Source organism: Chrysemys picta, chromosome 1 (genome assembly GCF_011386835.1).
Source record: "Chrysemys picta bellii isolate R12L10 chromosome 1, ASM1138683v2, whole genome shotgun sequence".
In the NCBI taxonomy this organism is placed as follows: domain Eukaryota; kingdom Metazoa; phylum Chordata; order Testudines; family Emydidae; genus Chrysemys; species Chrysemys picta.
This window is the reverse complement of record NC_088791.1, coordinates 100,212,552-100,230,054: the sequence shown is the minus strand read 5'-3', so window position 1 is coordinate 100,230,054 and position 17,503 is coordinate 100,212,552. Positions and strand designations below refer to the sequence as shown.

Below are 17,503 nucleotides of genomic sequence, written 5' to 3'. Positions count from 1 at the left end.
TGACATCTTACATTCTTGAGTTTTGCCTAAAGGTGAATGTTTGTTTGTGGAAAGTTTGACCAAAATTGTCTAGCTAGCCTTAGTGGGGAAATAGATTGCTTTATGCTTAAAAAAACAGAAAGGAAAAACTGACACCCCCACACACACCCTCTCAAAAATACCCCACAACAGCATCAAATTGACATGTCAGAGTTGTAAAAAAAACCACCTCAAGCTTAATAATACCATTGTAAGTAGGATAGGTTATAGACATGAATTTTTTTTTATTTGCAGGAGAGGGTAATTTATTTTATTTTATTTTTTGCTCAAAATATTTTCTGACGTACTCCCTGGTGTATCCAATATAAATTTTATCTGCTATATAAATATCAACACCTTAATACTGACGCCCCCCGACTTACACAATCGTTCCGTTCCAGAAAGCCTTGCGTAACTCAAATTTTGTGTAAGTTGGAAACTTATACCCGTACGTTACGCAAAAATTTCTGCAACTCGAAAAGCCTATTTCTGGCTTACAGAACTTTTTCTGTAAGTGCGAATTTGCGTTCGTCGGGTCTTGCGTAACCCAGGGAGCGTCTGTACTCATGTTTAAGTGAGATACTAAATAAACCAAAGTTGGGCTTTTAAATCCATATTTATTTAGGCACCTGCCTAGTTTTTCAAAAGTGCTGGGCACTCAACCACTCCCACTGAGGTATTTTTGAAAATCATCTATCTCCTTTAAAAGTCAAAAAGCTCAAGAAATTCAGAGTAATTAGATTTAGAAAGCTACATGATGTGTATGGAATAGTTTGGGAGAAATAGCCCCATAATATGTTGGCAAAAGTCAGTCTCAAAGATGTGAGAATGTTAATGGCAATGAGAGGGTCATGTAGAGAAGTGTCATGTATGTGTATGTTAGGGGGATGAAAAAACACGAGTCAATGGAAACTCATATTGATACAAAGAGGGCCACTGTGTGAACATATAGCCACATTACCTATAAGTAGAGAGGGGTTTTTACTGAAAGATATGCGGGTGGGCAGGGTGCCCTGAATGTGAATGGAAGCCAAAAGTAAGCTTCAGCACTAGTATGGGTCAGGGACACACAATTTAAGATCCTTGGGTAAATGGATTCTTAAGTCTGATTTCCTGTCTAGTGATTTTTTTAGTAATATTAGTCCTAATGTTAGTTTAACTACCTTCTTAACGTTATTATCGTGTGTTTAATTTGCCAGATAAAATCTGGTTTTGATTTTGAGCCAGTCTGAAATTAAGTAAGTTTTGAAAATGATAGGAGAGTTTATAACGGGGGACTGGAGGGAGACAGGAGCTTCAGTGTATGCTTGGGTCCGGAAGAGACCACAGTCAATTTCCTTGAACTATGTCAAACAAGGGCTGGTGAGAACCAAACAACCAGAAAACCACTGACCAAAGATAATTCCCATGAAGGTTGTGATGCATTTGGAGCTGCCCACTGATGATTTATTATATGAATGCTGTTTGTTAGCCTGGTTATTGCATGTTTACTGCATGAGGTCTGTCTGGAACACAGGCAGGAAAGAGGAGATGGCTCCAGGTAGAAACCTATCAACTGACACCGAAGAGTCACTGACGGACAATGTCAGAATCATTGGGTCTAAAGACTGTTTGAAAGAGGAATACATTAATGTGAACTAGGTACCTTTTAGTTCACACCGGTAGTGTCCACATGGGGTAGTTAGCAGTGCAGTGTAGTAGATGAGCCATTAGACACAAGGACCTGCTGGGGGTGTTTAAAGACGTTAGGACTGCACAGGTTACTATTAGGGGATGCTATGCCTTTAGGTAAGGTAGACATGCAATGTAGACTATCTATTTTTATAATCCTTTTTCTCTAATAAACTTGTTCTCCAACTAAAATAAACACATTGGTTAAGGAAGCCTGTCTGATTACTGTATGCTGCTGGTCACAGACTCCCAAATGGAAGAATCGTAAGTGTCCAAATTCAGTTGGACCTGCTGGGTGAGCACAGTTGATACAAGGGGGATACTGTAAGCCAGAATCCGGTTGAAGACTAGAACTGCAAAATTCCACCCTGAGATAGGTAAAGGCATGAGGCCTGATACCTGAGAGGGGGCACTCAAACCAGCAATGGGTCACAGAGATGCCATTAGCCCCCTAGCTGACAACGGTGTTATTTCTTACATTTTTCCTTATTTTTTAAGTGTAAAACTTGATCTATCAGGACATTTATGGGCTTTTTTTCTCCTGTGATAGAAACTGGACAAGGCTTTAAAAAAAGGGGGGGGTGGGCGGGGGGGGTTGAACCATCCGTGTGTATGTGTGTGTGGTGGGGGAGAGGGGTGAAACCAAACTACTTACCTAAATCTTTTCCGAAACCAGATTGTTTGAATCCACCAAATGGTGCTGCCACATCAGTTTTGTTATATGTGTTAATGAAAACTGTTCCTGCTTCTAGATTTTCACTAACATACAGAGCTTTGCTTAGGTCTCTTGTGAAAACCCCTGAAGCTAAGCCATATTCTGTGTTGTTTGCACGTTTTAACACTCCATCGACATCCCTATAATAATAATAAAAATAAATCATTTGGCTTCACTGACAGTAAGAGAAACATAACAGAGACTCTGATGTAACAACCTTCTAGCTGCAGTGCAACAGCTTCTTTCCACACCCTTTTTCTTTCTAATCTCTATTTAGCTGTTTTGAAAACATGACTATTACGTACTAGTCTACTGTTCATCAGTCAGATATATGAAAATTCACATTACTGTCTCTAATTTATACAGTGTGTAAATTAGATTGCAGAATGCTTAAGATTTATACCAAAAAAACCTCAAACAAAATATTGTACTATACATACCAGTTTTGTGCAGCTCCAGTGGAATTCAGGGAATGAAGAAGTACAAAAATGTTTCCAAAGCAGAGCTTTGCAGCAGAACATTAATTTTTGCTAAAATTAGCCCTAACTCTCATTTTGTTGGGGAATAAATTCTTAAAAAGCAAAGCCTTCCATGTAACAAATAAACCTTTTCATGGCATCTTCACTGTGCTAGTTTCTATTTGTACCTTATCCCCAAACAGCTTTAAATATCCTTAGTTGTTTACAAAAATTGAATAAGTTTGATCATAGGCGCCGACTTTTACTTTTCCCCGGGGGTGCACCACCCCTACTCTGCCCCAAGGCCCCGCCTTCACTCCACCTCTTCCCACCCCTGCTCCTCCCCCTTCCCGGACGCCCTGCCCTCGCTCCGCCCCCTCCCACAAGGCCCCCCCCTCTTGTTCCACCTCCTCCTGCCCCCACTCTGCCCCCTCCCACCCGCTGGTCTCTGCCCTCCCCCAACTCCTCTCCCAGCTGCCAAACAGCTGTGGCTGGTGGGTGCTGAGCACCCACTATTTTTTTCCTGTGGGTGCTCCAGCCTCAGAACAACCACGGCGTCAGCATCTAATGAGTTTGATTAAACAACTTTTTAATGTGATAGTTCATAGATTGTGTTCTATTTAGTCAAAAGTTTAATACTATATTTTCAAACTAGAAAAATTAAGGCCCCTGGAAATAATTCCATTAAGTTTATACAGTGCTTTTCACCCCCTGCTGAAGCTCACCCCAGTAAATTGCATTCTAGATCACTAAGGCTACATCTGCACTACACACCACTGGTGGCAGCACATAGCGTAACTGTAACGACATGCCACAGTGAAAAGTGGGCTGTGTCTACACTGTGGTAGAGGGGAAGCAGCTCCTTGCTGCAGGAACCGGGGGGCGCGGCATGGGCAAAACCCCCTGCTAGAGCCTTTCCCTGCTGCTGGAGTCTTTTTCTGTGACAGGGAAAGGCTCCAGCAGAGGGGAGATCGCGGGACACTACACTGCTAAAAACAGCAGTGCAGACAGGGAGACATGGCTTGGGGTAAGCAGAAAACTATGTAGGGTGTGTACTTGAGCACATACCCATACCCTTAAGAGAAGATGTGGCTTTACTCGCCTAAACCATGCCTCACAGTCTACCCTGCTTTTATACCAGTGCTAGGTGGCTACACATGTATGTACTCTACATGCCACTGAAAGAAGCATACACTGTAGACCAGATGTGGGCCACATCCGGTCCGCGGGACTGTCCGGCCTGGCCCCTGAGCTCCCGGCCAGGGAGCCTAGTCCCCAGCCCCTTCCCCACTGTCCCCCCTTTCCCGCAGCCACGCAGGCCGCACTCTGGCCCGCCGCTCCCGCTGGGCATCGTGGGGAGCGCAGCTGGCTCTGGCTGGGTGTCGCAGCTGCGAGCTCCTGCTGCTGTTAAGGGGTTGCGGGGGGTTGGGTAAGGGAGCAGGAGGTCCTGGGGGGCAGTCAGGGCGGAGGGGTGGGTTGGATGGGGCGGAGGTTCTGGGGGGGGGCGGTCAGGGGATGGGGAACAGAGAGGGTCGGGAGTGGGAGTCCCGGGGGGCTTGTCAGGGGGCGGGAATGTGGATGGGGTCGGGAGGGCAGTCAGGGGACAGGGCGCGGGGGGGGTTGGATAAGGGTGTGGGATCCCAGGGGGCAGTTAGGGGTGGGGGCTCCTGGGAGGTGGTGGTCAGGGGACGAGGAGCAGAGGGCGGTTGGATAGGGGGTGGGAATCCTGGGGGGGCTGTCAGGGGGCGGGGGTGTGGATAGGGGTTGGGGCACTCAGGGGACAGAGAGCAGGGGGGTTGGATAGGGGGCGGGGGTCCCGGGAAGGGACGGTCAGGGGACAAGGAGCGGGGGGGAGGGTTGGATGTGTTGGGAGTTCTGAGGGGGGCAGTCAGGGGGCGGGAAGTGGGAGGGGTCAGATGGGGGGCGGGGACCAGGCTGTTTGGGGAGGCACAGCCTTCTCTACCCAGCCCTCCATACAGTTGCGCACCCCTGATGTGGCCCTCGGGCCAAAAAGTTTGCCCACCCCTGGTGTAGACGTACTCTAGTAAACCGCAAAAAGAACAGGAGTACTTGTGGCACCTTAGAGACTAACAAATTTATTTGAGCAGTTCCATTCTATGCATCCGATGAAGTGGGCTGTAGCCCACGAAAGCTTATGCTCTAATAAATTTTTGTTAGTCTCTAAGGTGCCACAAGTGCTCCTGTTCTTTTTGCAGTTTACTAGTGTGCAGATACAGACTAACACGGCTGCTACTCTGAAATCTAGTAAACTGGTCCACAAGCTAAACACAGGGATTATCTCACCCTTACTGGAATATACCCACTTCTGGAATAAAATACAGTTATAGTTAAACAGCACATAGTAATGTGACACAACAAACAGTTTGTAACGAAGAAGGGTAACTGAGCCACCAGAATCTGCAGGGGGAACTGAGATACTGTAGGAAGAATGTAAGTTTTGTAGCGTGGTTAGGACACTGCATTTAACTACCCTTACTTTGCAAAAAGTGCCATTGGCTATTTAATCTCATGTAAAAGATGGCACCTCCAGCAATGTAGTGTCCCTTTCCACCCTGCTGTAGCTTTGGTTCTGTGGCAACTGAGAAAAGCAGTCTGTACTAAATGCTTTCTTCAACACCTATCTGTTCCTTAGAGGATTCCTATCCGCACAATGACTCAGCGTGACCTTATGAGATTTGGCAGGATCCCAGCACTAGGTGCTATGGTTGCATTACTTACTGATAAAGTAAAACAAAATGCTATTATTTAAAATAGAACAGAACATACCCATTCTTAAACTTTGAAATTACCATAACAGGACCAAAGGATTCTTCCTTGGCAAGGTACATATGGTCTTCAACATCTGTAAATACAGTGGGTTCCATGAAGAAACCTAAACAGAGGACACAGATAGGGTATCATTTGCATGCGAGTAAAATATTTTTTTAGTTTGTATTCTCTCTTTCTCTACCTACATACTACCACACACCACACTCTCTGTTTTCCATATTCTGAGCTAAGTATTGTATAAGCCAAAGCAGCAGATGTAAATATCCACTCTAAATTTTCTTTAGAGAAAGAAAACCAGTATGTACAGAGACTTTCACACCAGAAGTTCTACTTTGCTAGAGATATAGGCCAGGTGTACAGAAGAAAAGGTTTGCTGGTACAGGTATATCAGCAAACCATCCTAGTCAAGATTCAGTTTGTTCCAACAAAAAAGTGCCTTTGCTGGAATAAGTTATACCATTCCCTGAACAAAATAAGCTATACTGGCAAAAGTAATTTTTAATTGGTATAACTGCGTCTACACTAGGGTTTTTGCCAGTGTAAAACTATTGCAAAAAAAAAAAATCACCAAAAAACCCCATCCCTCACTGATGTTACTATGCCGGCAAAAGTTTTTAGTGTAGACCTGACCTAAGTCTCAATTTAGTTTCTGGTGTGTCAGCTGCACAACTTCCATTAATAGTGTATGGGAGCTGTGCCGGGAAAGTCGTATGTATCAGGTGAGGACTATTCCCCTTAGTCTCTATATGAAAGTCAGTCCTAGCAAAGAAATATTGTAGAACAGGCTGAGTTTCTCCTTACATGTAAATATTTGAAGAGTTCTTCAGTATGAGCCATCTCTTTCTTCCAGGTCTTTATGCCAAGTGATTTTCTCCAGGACAATGACACCCTACTTTATTTAGATATACTTCATAGAGTCCTCTACCTTGGTGGCCGCGGAAAAGAAACCATGTAGCTGTCCTTCAGCTCATTTTGTACTATATTTCCGTGAGTTTATTCCTCTTTGTGCTACACAACAGAGGGAACCATGTGGGCTTTTATTTAAAAATGTAAAAATTGAAAACATTTCCAGGTAGTATTTTACCTGGTCTACATACTTGTCTTCCTCCATACACTAATGTTGCTCCTTCTTTCACTCCAATTTCACAATATTCCAGCAGCTTTTCCAGGTGAGCCTTATGATTCTGTGGACCATGATCTGTGGCTCTATCGAGCGGGTCACCAATTTTCATCTTTTTGATTTCTTCCACCTACACGTTACCCAATTAAAATGAAAAGTTACATATTGACACACTGGCCAATTTTGTTTTGAAATGACTAGTGACTATGGGTACTTTAGTGTTGGGGTGCCCAAGTTTAAGGCCACTTGAAGGGACCCAATTTTCAGAAGGAGTACTTAGCACTTTCTGAAAATCAGGCTCTTTTAAGTTGTTTCAAGTTGGACACCCAAAATCACTAGTCACTTTTGAAAATCTTGACCGTTGTTTTTAGTTATTCATTTTTAAGTTTCTTCTGTTACTGTGTCTGGTATTTAAAATGTCATTGTTAACTCAAGTTAACATAGTGTGGTAGCAAGATACTGAAGTTATTTCCTATTCTAAATAGCAATAAATAACTGAGTTTTCACACAGCAGTGTTGAATTTTTAATGGTGAACATTAGATACTCTTGTATGATCCCTGCTATACTTCCAGTCTTACCATATTTTTTCCCATATTCACAGTGGTCTTAAGTCTCATGGATACAAATTTGGCAATTTTTGGTTAGATAAATGTACAGATATAGTTGATAGGATAATGTCTCTTTATAAGTGTGTCACTTCTCATTGCATTTCTTGGGCAAGTGTCTCCCATTAGCACACCCTTTTCATTGCTTCATGATAGGAATCGTGATTTCCCAGCATCAGCAGCAATTGAAAGTTTAAATAATTTGCATGATGCATAAACTTGTGTGTGTGTATAAAATGACTTGATCTTCGCTTTACATTGTTACTACAGAATTTATTTTGAACATGAGCCCTTTAAATATCTTACCACTCTCCTAACAAATTCATCATGAATTGATTCTTCCACGAACAGTCTTCCAGCTGCAATGCAGTTTTCTCCCTTGTTGAAGTATACTGCTCCCATGCCCTGTGTCAGAAGAAAACACTATATTGATACTTGGTTTTACTAATTTCCCACTCCAGCTATTCCCTGGAACTACATTCTCTCTCTCTTTTTTTCTCCTATGTCTGAATCAATCAATGTATAGAACTCTTCTTTAAAGGGGCAATATTAGCATAAAACTCATTAAAGAAATAAAAATGTTTTCTCACCTCTGGGGTAAATCCTACCCTTCTTCCCTCTACCTTCTTGACATAAACATGTGCATGAACAGAGATGGCCCTGGATGCAGTGGAGCTGCTGTGAGTGGAGGCAGGATTTAGGGAGGTGCACACCCCCGGCACACTGTTGAGTGAAGCTCCATAGAGACACTGTACAGCATCATGGAAAAGGAGTTTGGAAGCAAGGCTGATGAATACACAACTCTGCTGATACATTCCCCTTATCGAGGGTCGAGGGCTGTGAGGGCAGACACAGCATGTGACCCAGTGGAGAAGTATGTGTTTCCATCCTGTCAAATGCACAAAGAACCTCCCCTACATCAAGCCTATGGACTCAGGCCTCATGGAGGAGGGACAATTTGCCCCTGTTACTAACTTGTGACTGTCAGAAAACTTTCAAAGAAAAACATTTTTTTCATGGGAAAAAATATTTTCATGAAACAATTTGTTTCCATTTTCTGACTGGCTCTCGCAATGTCTCAGATGATCAAACCATAAAGAGATTTTCAAAATTCAATTTGCTTTTCACAGTGCACGCTCTTTCCGCCCCGCCGCCCCCATTTAACTCTTCCTGGATCATAAAAAATGGATTGGAGAGTCAGCTTCATTGTTTTGTATCTCATGCAATAGCACAATGTTGTTTGAGTTCAATGGGGCTCTAACTGCAGGATTAGGGCCTAAACTAACCACATCATGTAGCAACTAAGTATTTTTGTAATGAGTGATGTAGTATATGCTAGTGTTATATTGGAAATAGATCCCTTCAATAGGAAATAGGATTTTATAATCTACTAATTTTCCTCTATGCATATATTTTGCAAATTTTATAAGACAGAAGTTAAGGTTGGATGGGAAGTACAGGTCAGGCATGTGGGTGATAGTGAGTCATTAAGGATTACATGGCAGTGGGGAACTGACTGAATCGCAACCTCATTTCCAGACTTTTTTTTTAGCATTTGGAGGGGTTTTAAGTGTCAATTTTTTGTAAAATTAATTATTTTGCAGTGTTAGCATGACTCCATGGAAGCACACTTTTCACCTTTACTCTTTTTCAATTAATTTTTTTGGAGAATATCCCAGTCTTTTTGAATAAGCCCCAAAAGTTTAAACTGTATTGTCATACAGCCTAGAAAAGGGGAGCCTTGCTTCAACATACTGTATGAGGCTTAAAGTGTGGCTATCCTCCTGCATGTTTTAGCAAGCCCTGAGGAGGGGTGCATGTAAGAAAGAGAGAAGGAATTAGAACATTGCTTCTTAATAAGATGCACTAACAAGGCTTTGAACATGTTTTAATTTGAAGTAACCTTACCATTCTCACAGCTTTGTCAAGTTCACAGTCCTCAAAAATGATCAGTGGGGATTTACCACCAAGTTCAAGGGAGACTTTCTTCAGATTACTGACTGCACAGCTACGGAAAGTTGTAAATAATTATATAAAATTAACATTCAGACATCTTTTAGTAATGAAATTATTTTCCCTAAGATCAGCTGGTGAAAATGTATAGCATATATCTATTTTTGGTTTTGGACAGTTGGACTTAATAGCAAATGATATTTCCACTATTTATTAAAGACAAATGATTAAATATATTTCCATCCATAGTCTGCATGTCATTTTAATGTTATGTGCAAGATGTAGTTTGCACATCAATATAGTAAACAAACATTGATTAATCTACAGTATAAAAAAAGATCTAAAATATCTTCTGAATATAATGAATACAATACCTCTTCATGATCTGTTTACCAATAAGAGTTGAACCAGTAAATCCAAGTTTGCGGATATCTGGGTGTTCAGACATGTGCTGTCCCACTAAACCACCTGTATTATCGTGGGATATGGGAAACAACTAATTGGAAAATGTATATGCAATTCTTAACATTCTAATAGTCCAGTAAGCCTGTCAGGTTAAATAGCATCTAATTTAAAAAATAAGTATCCTTACTTATGTTACAATTAACACCTCAGATTAATAAAACTAAAACCACAACAGCACAAATCCCTCCCTTCACCAATGGAGTTGAGAACTTCATCTCTGATACTTGGACTGCTGGTAGAATAACCCAATTTATACACCTCTACCTCGATATAACGCTGTTCTCAGGAGCCAAAAAATCTTACCGTGTTATAGGTGAAACCGCGTTATATCGAACTTGCTTTGATCCGCCCGAGCAGCCCCCCCCCCCCCCCCCGGAGCACTGCTTTACCGCGTTATATCCGAATTCGTGTTATATCGGGTCGTGTTATATCAGGGTTAGGGCCAGCTCCAGGCACCAGCTTTTCAAGCAGGTGCTTGGGGCGGCCACTCCGGAGAGGGGCGGCATGTCCAGGTATTCAGCGGCAATTCGGCGGACGGTCCCTTACTCCGTCTGGGAGTGAAGGATCTCCCGCCGAATTGCCGCCGCAGATCGCGATCGCAGCTTTTTTTTGTTTGTTTTGTTTTGGCTGCTTGGGGCGGCCAAAACCCTGGAGCCGGCCCTGATCAGGGTAGAGGTGTATTTTAAACTTGTATCAGGTGACATATGTACTGTTTCACTGAATCAGCCCCAAGGTTATCTTGGGGTTTGTCTTTACTAGGAAATCTTATGTTTAAACATGATTGTGAGGAAGTGAATTAGCTGACGTAATGTTACATTGTCTCCACCAACCAGTCTGTCACGCTTAGCTAACTAGATTTCTCACAATCTTATTGAAATAATATGCCCTATTGGCAAAAAGCTTTTGAGAATAAGAGAAGTTCTATAATCAAAAGCATTATGTTTCTCTATATTATAAAGGGTTCTTTGAAGATTTTTGTATTTTTTGTTTGAATCGAGAATGTGTAGATAAGGGGCAAACACCCCTGGCTAGCGCCATAGTCATTCCCCATTCAGCTCAGAGAATACATGTGAAATGATGTATCAGCTTTGTAATGTGGACAAAGATCCACTAAGAAGGAGAAGTCCACTCAGCACAGTTTTCACCTGACAGGTCTGCAGAGGTGAAAAGCTAGATCACCAACAACTTCACCTCACCTCAGTCTTTTACCTAACTGTTCTCAACTACAGTTCATACCGAGCTATATTTTGTACAGAAAAATAATTAGATCAATGTTTTACCTGAACCAGGTAGAATATTTATAACGCCTTTGGGAAATCCTGCTTTAGCTGAGAGCTCTGCAAACTTTAAGGCAGTCAAAGGAGTGACCTAAACATGTACACAACAGTCAGATTAGGTCTGCTATTTTAGTTAAATATGCCATGAAATATTTAATGTGCAATACGTTTTAGCTTGTTACAATATGAATCTTACATTAGTTCATATTTTTACAAAGCTGACAAAGTGGCACTCCCTTAGAAAAAGGAGTTCATTCTGTTCACATCCCAGATTAATTATATTCTGAGTACACATGCATATCACTGTGCAACCTCCTCTCCCCCTCTTCCCTAACCATAGCTCCATGCAACGACGACATTGATAGATAAACAGAAAGTTTTAATGTATTCTCTAATTTGAGGGTGCAGAGAGTTCTAGTGAAGAGGAGTGCCTTGTATCAGTGTGGGAATAGCTACTGCTTTACATGTTTTATAGCATGCAACAGGTCCGTCAATGGATGGAGTCAATGGAAGCTTTGCCTGAATAGGGAGTGGAGGATCACACCCATAATTTGCATTTTCCCTTTTGATTTTACCTGTGCTGGTTTGAGAACTAATGTGTTGCCTGCAGCCAAGCATGCTGCACTCTTCCATGCAAGCATCATCAGTGGGTAATTCCAGGGGATAACAATCGCACAGACTCTTAAGATTGGGAAAAATATGAAAAAAGTTACATTTTCATAACAGATTTTGAAAGGATTTTCTATTTGTCAAGGTTAAAACTAGTTTGCAGTCATTAAGAAGAAGACAATAGCCTTACCCTATGGGTTCCTTCTTGGTGAATGTTAGGTTATGGTTTGGGCGGGCCTGGCTAATTGGGATTGTAGAACCCTAAAAGAAAGACAATGGATTTCAAAAAATGTATATATCTAGAAAGGAAAATTAAAATGCACCAATTATCTAACCATGTTTGTTTCAGAAAAATCATTGCAATCATGGAAGGCTTCACAGCCGGATTTGTTCTGTTAACAGGATGCCAGAGACAGAAAGATGCTGGAATATTGCTGCTGTATAACCTTCTACCAAGGATATGAGGTACATCTCCTCTATAACACTCCACATTCTCAGCCAGCTTATCTGTCATCACGAGTCAGACTCTAAATTCCTGTTTCCCAACAGGAAGCATAATGTGCTCCTATCATGTTTCCAGGAAGACTCTTACTAGGTAAAATTCTAATTCTGTCATCCACAATTTTGAATGCCTCATTTCCCTGTGTTAAAGTTGTTCTTCTGGGCTGTACAAGCAAAAGACAGTACTAGTAAAGAATAAGTATACAGAAGCATTGTAATTCATTTCTGACTTTGCGTAACTGCTGACAAATATTAGCTTGCCTGAATTTTGTCACACCATCCAGCAAAGTATCTGAATGTTTGCACAGACATTCCTACATGGGTCTTCAAAGCTAAAGTGTAGACAGCTCCTGAGTCAATGGCCTCAATTGTTGCTAATTCCTCTTGGTGTTCTTCCATCAGGTCAGCAAGTCTTTTAATTAAAACACAACAAATGAGAATCAAAAATAACAACACTGGGAAACGACACCTCCAACTATACCTAACTTACAAACGTGATGTGGGACTGCAAAATACTGCAACTCAGGCAAAATTTCCAGTGACTTCAGGTTTGGGACCTTTGGCTATTTGTTAATGTAAATAAGGGCCAAACACCCAATAAACGCAATGGGAATTTTTTCATTAACTTAAAAAGGGTCTGACATGCACACTGCAATGCAGAGACCCAAGTCAAAGTAAGCATATCCCAGAACTCCTCACCCCTCACCTCTCACCCCTTCTGAAATATGGCCACTCTAGCCCTATGACAAGGAAAGTCCATCAGATTCAGATGGGGTATACCATGATTTTTCAGAGGAAGTAAAATAAAGTTAAGAAACATGAGCAAACATAGCAAAACCCCTTACATACCTGTACATTAATCTCCCCCTTTCCCTTGCATTCATTCTTGCCCATTCACCATTTTCAAATGCATCTTTTGCTGCTGCTACTGCCTTGTCAACATCAGCCACTGAAGCATAAGACACCTTTGCTATTATCTGTCACAAAACAGCTAAATGTTAGCTCACATTTCAAGTAGTGTTACATACAATGCTTCCTTTCTCTCTTTTTATTTTTACTTAAATATAAACAAACATTTAATATTCTAATGGCTACCTATTATGCATGGGTCAATCAGGTTCAGAAAAGCTCAGACACCACCAATTGAGGTGGAATTCGAAGGACTGTGTGAACAGTCAGAATTCTGGGTCCCTCTTTCCTCAAACTCTGCTAACAACAGAGCACACCCTCAAGCCTTATTTTATTTCTTCAACTATCACATGAACTTACTGATGTGACATTGAAGAAGTGGAAAAGCTTAGTGTCTGGTAAGACAATAGAATGCCTAAACATTCTAGAATACCATCTGGATATTGCCTCCCTGGAATGGTATATTTGTTACATGGAGCACCATAGATGGACACTTATATTTAAGATGCCTTAAGATAATACCAAACTGCTAACGCTGTACTTGATTCTGGCCTCATTAATAGTGGTACAACTAGCTCCATTGACTTAAGTAGTGGCATATATGAGATCAGAATCAGGGCCCCAACAGTTGCTCAGCCAAGATTTGGTACTTTTTGAAAAAAAAATGCATATTGAGAAGTCATTTTTAAAAGTGATTTAAAAGTAGGGTTACCAGATAGCAACTGTGAAAAAATGGGACAGGGGGTGGGGGGTAATAGGCGCATATATAAGAAAAAGTCCCAAAAAACGGGACTGTCCCTTTAAAAATGGGACATCTGGTCACCCTATTTAAAAGGACACTTTCAGGACAAATTTGGCCTAAACTGTAGGATTTGTAAAAATAAGCTTTTACATAACTTCTGACCAACAGAAATGTGCTCAAGAAACTAACAAAAATCCCAGTGTAAACACTTTTTAAAAGAACTGATAAGCATTCCCCTGTTCTGTCTGCAAAGCCAAACACTGCAACACTAAGCTAAAGTATGAGAACCTGCTAGTGAAACTGACTTAAAATAGATTATAAACATAGCGAAATTAATCAGCCAGTTTTCACTATGCAGGCTAAGATGCAAAAAGTGAATAAAAAGCATAAAAACTGAAAAGTAAATTAGATTAAATTATTAACATTTCAAGATAACTAAAAGTTGAAGAATTTTTTTCAAGTTTTGACTGTAAAATAGTAAAGGAATCTTTTAAAATGTACTACATGATTTTCAACTTGGCAATATCCTTTTAATGTTTTAGATTATTTATCCAGAAATGTAGTATTCAGAATAAGCCAGTATTTATCATATGCAGAAATTACTCACTGATCCATCTGTTGGGTTTATAGTGTCGTATGTTTTTCCCTCTTCAGCATCCATAAACTGTCCATTTATAAAACACTGGTAAGGCATCTTCACAGTCATATTGTTAACATTTTTTGAAACCTAACAGTGAAAGAAACTCAACATTTCAATGTGTCTTACATCGTTGCCAACTCTCATGATTTTGTCATGAGTCTCATGACCATTATTGTTTTTCTTAAAGCACCAGATCCTGGAGTCAAGTGGATATGTGATGATTTCAGCCTTCATTCGTTAAAAAATAAATTTCTAGCCCTGTGGCTATGGAGAAGGCTTCAAAATGTGACCTCGGTGCACCCTAAAGGCTCAAAAAGCAGAAAGCAAATAAAAAGATCACCAAATCTATTATTTTTACTTAATCTCGTGATTTTAAAGCCAATCTCATGACTTTTGGTGAGCCTGACTCATAATTTTTGAACATTTGGGGTTGGCAATACTGTACATGCAACATGCAAAACTATGTACCTAATACAACTTGTAACTTTAATATGCAAAACCAGTTTTCAGACAAAGTACCAGGATGCATATATGGCTGTCAGTATCCATCACTAAGGCAAAACTAAATAGAAATTGTACTTCCTCTGAGGAGGAGAAGTGCCTAAATTATTAAATGGATTAATGAATTTGTATGGTTTTACTAGTGGATATCCAGGATCAAATCATCATTAGGGCCTCAATCCAGCAAGGTATTAAAATAGGTGTGTGACTAAGTAGATTTATAATCCAACTGAAGTCAATGGCCCTAGTTATGTGTTTCAAGTTACTGTGACTCTAAGAGCTCCTTTATGCCAACTGGCAAAGAGCTCACCCAACACACTGTTGGCAGAATATTTAGCCAAGCAGGGACCTGTAAGGTATCATATGAAAACGGGTGACATGCTGGTCACGAATATTGTTGCATGATATATGTACAAGTTGTGTATAAAGACTTATGTATGTGTGCTGGAAATACGTTCGTGTAATATGTTTTGGAGGCAGCTGATAAACAAGCCTGCCCTAAACAAAGGAATGTCTGCATGGCTCTAGTTATGAGAAAACAACATGGCTTAATCACAAGCAAAGGACAATGAAGGTACATTTGCATCTAAGGTAAACAAAGTGATCAAGCCAACTGAGAAAGCAAATTGACAAGAGGATGAAGAAAGGGCTTGTTGCCCAAAGAACAGGGCCGGCTCTAGGATTTTTGCTGCCCCAAGCAAAAACAATTTTGCCCCCCCCCCCCCGTTTTTCTTACCCCACCCCCAGCCCCGCCTCAACTCCGCCCTTTCCCCAAATCCCCAGCCCTGCCTCCTCCCCCCAGGCTCTCAAGCGTAGGACGGAGGGAGGGAGGGAGAGAGGGAGGGGGAGAAGCGGCGCGCGCGCCGCGACCACTCGGAGTCTCCCCCTCCCTCCCAGGCTCTCAAGCCTGGGAGGGAGGGGGAGCAGCAGCGCACGAATCAGCTGTTTCGTGTGCCGTGGCCGCTCAGGATCTCCCCCTCCCTTCCAGGTTTGAGAGCCTGAGAAGGAGGGGGAGCAGCAACGCGCGAGCGGCAGCAGCGGAGGTGAGCAAGGGCAGCCGGGGCACATTTTTAGGGGCGGCAGGGGCGGCATTCTGGCGCCGGCCATGCCGCCCCTAAAAATTTGCCGCCCCAAGCACCAGCTTGTTTTGCTGGTGCCTAGAGCCGGCCCTGCCAAAGAACAAGCAGCAGGGGGGAGAAACTTTGTCTTGGTTTACTTTTCAAAGAATACATTTCAAAAGGTTTCTGGACTATGAAAGGGAACAAAAGGGGACTCCTTTATTATCCATCTCTTTGGGGACAAAGAGATAAGCACCCTCTGATTCTGTAAGTGGTGGATCCTCCTGCCTGAAGGGCTGGAGATGCTCATAGCTTGATGTAGGAGAGGAAGCTACTTAGGCAAAGATTGGAGCTTGGTTTGGTTTTGTATCCCTGCCCATCCTGGCTAACAACCATTGATGGGCCGACCCTCCATGAATTTATCTAGTTCTTTTTGAACCCTGTTATAGGCTTGGCCTTCACAACATCCTCTGGCAAAGAATTCCACGGGTAGACTGTGCATTGTGTGAAGAAATACTTTCTTTTGTCTGTTTTAAACTTGCTGCCTATTAATTTCATTGGGTGACCTGTAATTCTTGTGTTAGGAGAAGGAGTAAATAACACTTCCTTATTTACTTTCTCCATACCAGTCATGATTTTATAGATCTCTATCATATCCCCCTCCGCCCCATGCTAGGGTTCCTTGGAGGAGAGTCTGTTGCTGTTTTCCTCAGAAAAGCAGATTTTTTTTTGTGGGCATGATGACTGAGATACATGAGCAAGGCACTTTAAGGAAGTTTACAATACCTACATATGCAATATGCATGAATCCATCCACTGCTATTGATCTCCCAGTTTCATGAGCAATGGAATTCACCAAGTTTCACCTCCATCCCGTCACAAATAAATGAAAACTACAGAAACGAAACCAACACTCCGTCAAAGAAAGTGTGCAAAATGTCAATAAAACCAAAAAAGGCTTACATAATCTATGACTAATTCTTCCTCTTCGTCCTTTCCCCTAAGTTTCCTCACAGCCATCTGAATAAAGTCTGCAAACTTAGTGGCCATATACACATCTTCATTCTGCAGCTGAAGTCCACCATATTTTTGTTTGATCTCTTCAATCATTCTGAAAATTGCAAAGAAATAGTAGGTTGAACTTTACACTGAAGTATTGTTGAGACAGTCAATTATTAGAAGGTGGAGTAGGGTTTTGGTTGGTTGCATACAATGTGTCTGCATTGGTGTGGTTGCATACAATGGCTTTTTTGTGTGCATGCCATTATTCTGTAGCTGTACTGTATTACTGCTAGCCATTGGGTTACATGGAGTCCTCAGTTATACACAGCAATTGTGCAGGTGTTATTAGGGCAGAATTTGGCCCAATGGCTTTGAAATACTCTGAGGTAACATTTTAGGAATAAAAGGCAAATGATAAACATATGTCATGTATAACAGGGTACGCTCTGCTCCTGCCTTCTAGCTTCA

At 41.6% G+C, this 17,503-nt stretch overlaps 1 protein-coding gene across 5 annotated transcripts in view; it reads right to left on the bottom strand.

Moving 5' to 3' along the window:
* ALDH1L2 (aldehyde dehydrogenase 1 family member L2) overlaps nt 1-17,503 on the bottom strand; it is a 74,282-nt gene that overhangs the window by 6,229 nt on the left and 50,550 nt on the right. For 4 of the 5 annotated variants that reach the window (XM_065564954.1, XM_005300767.5, XM_065564973.1 and 1 more), the window contains 13 exons: nt 16,997-17,144; nt 14,442-14,561; nt 13,033-13,160; nt 12,445-12,595; nt 11,873-11,943; nt 11,649-11,754; nt 11,077-11,164; nt 9,706-9,799; nt 9,287-9,386; nt 7,685-7,783; nt 6,737-6,902; nt 5,650-5,755; nt 2,345-2,544 (listed from right to left, as the gene is read on the bottom strand). In XM_065564954.1, coding sequence (XP_065421026.1) covers nt 2,345-2,544; nt 5,650-5,755; nt 6,737-6,902; nt 7,685-7,783; nt 9,287-9,386; nt 9,706-9,799; nt 11,077-11,164; nt 11,649-11,754; nt 11,873-11,943; nt 12,445-12,595; nt 13,033-13,160; nt 14,442-14,561; nt 16,997-17,144 — 1,577 coding nt within the window. Of the gene's footprint in view, nt 1-2,344; nt 2,545-5,649; nt 5,756-6,736; nt 6,903-7,684; nt 7,784-9,286; nt 9,387-9,705; nt 9,800-11,076; nt 11,165-11,648; nt 11,755-11,872; nt 11,944-12,444; nt 12,596-13,032; nt 13,161-14,441; nt 14,562-16,996; nt 17,145-17,503 lie in introns of those variants that run through there. The other variant, XM_042843623.2, reaches the window with a different exon arrangement.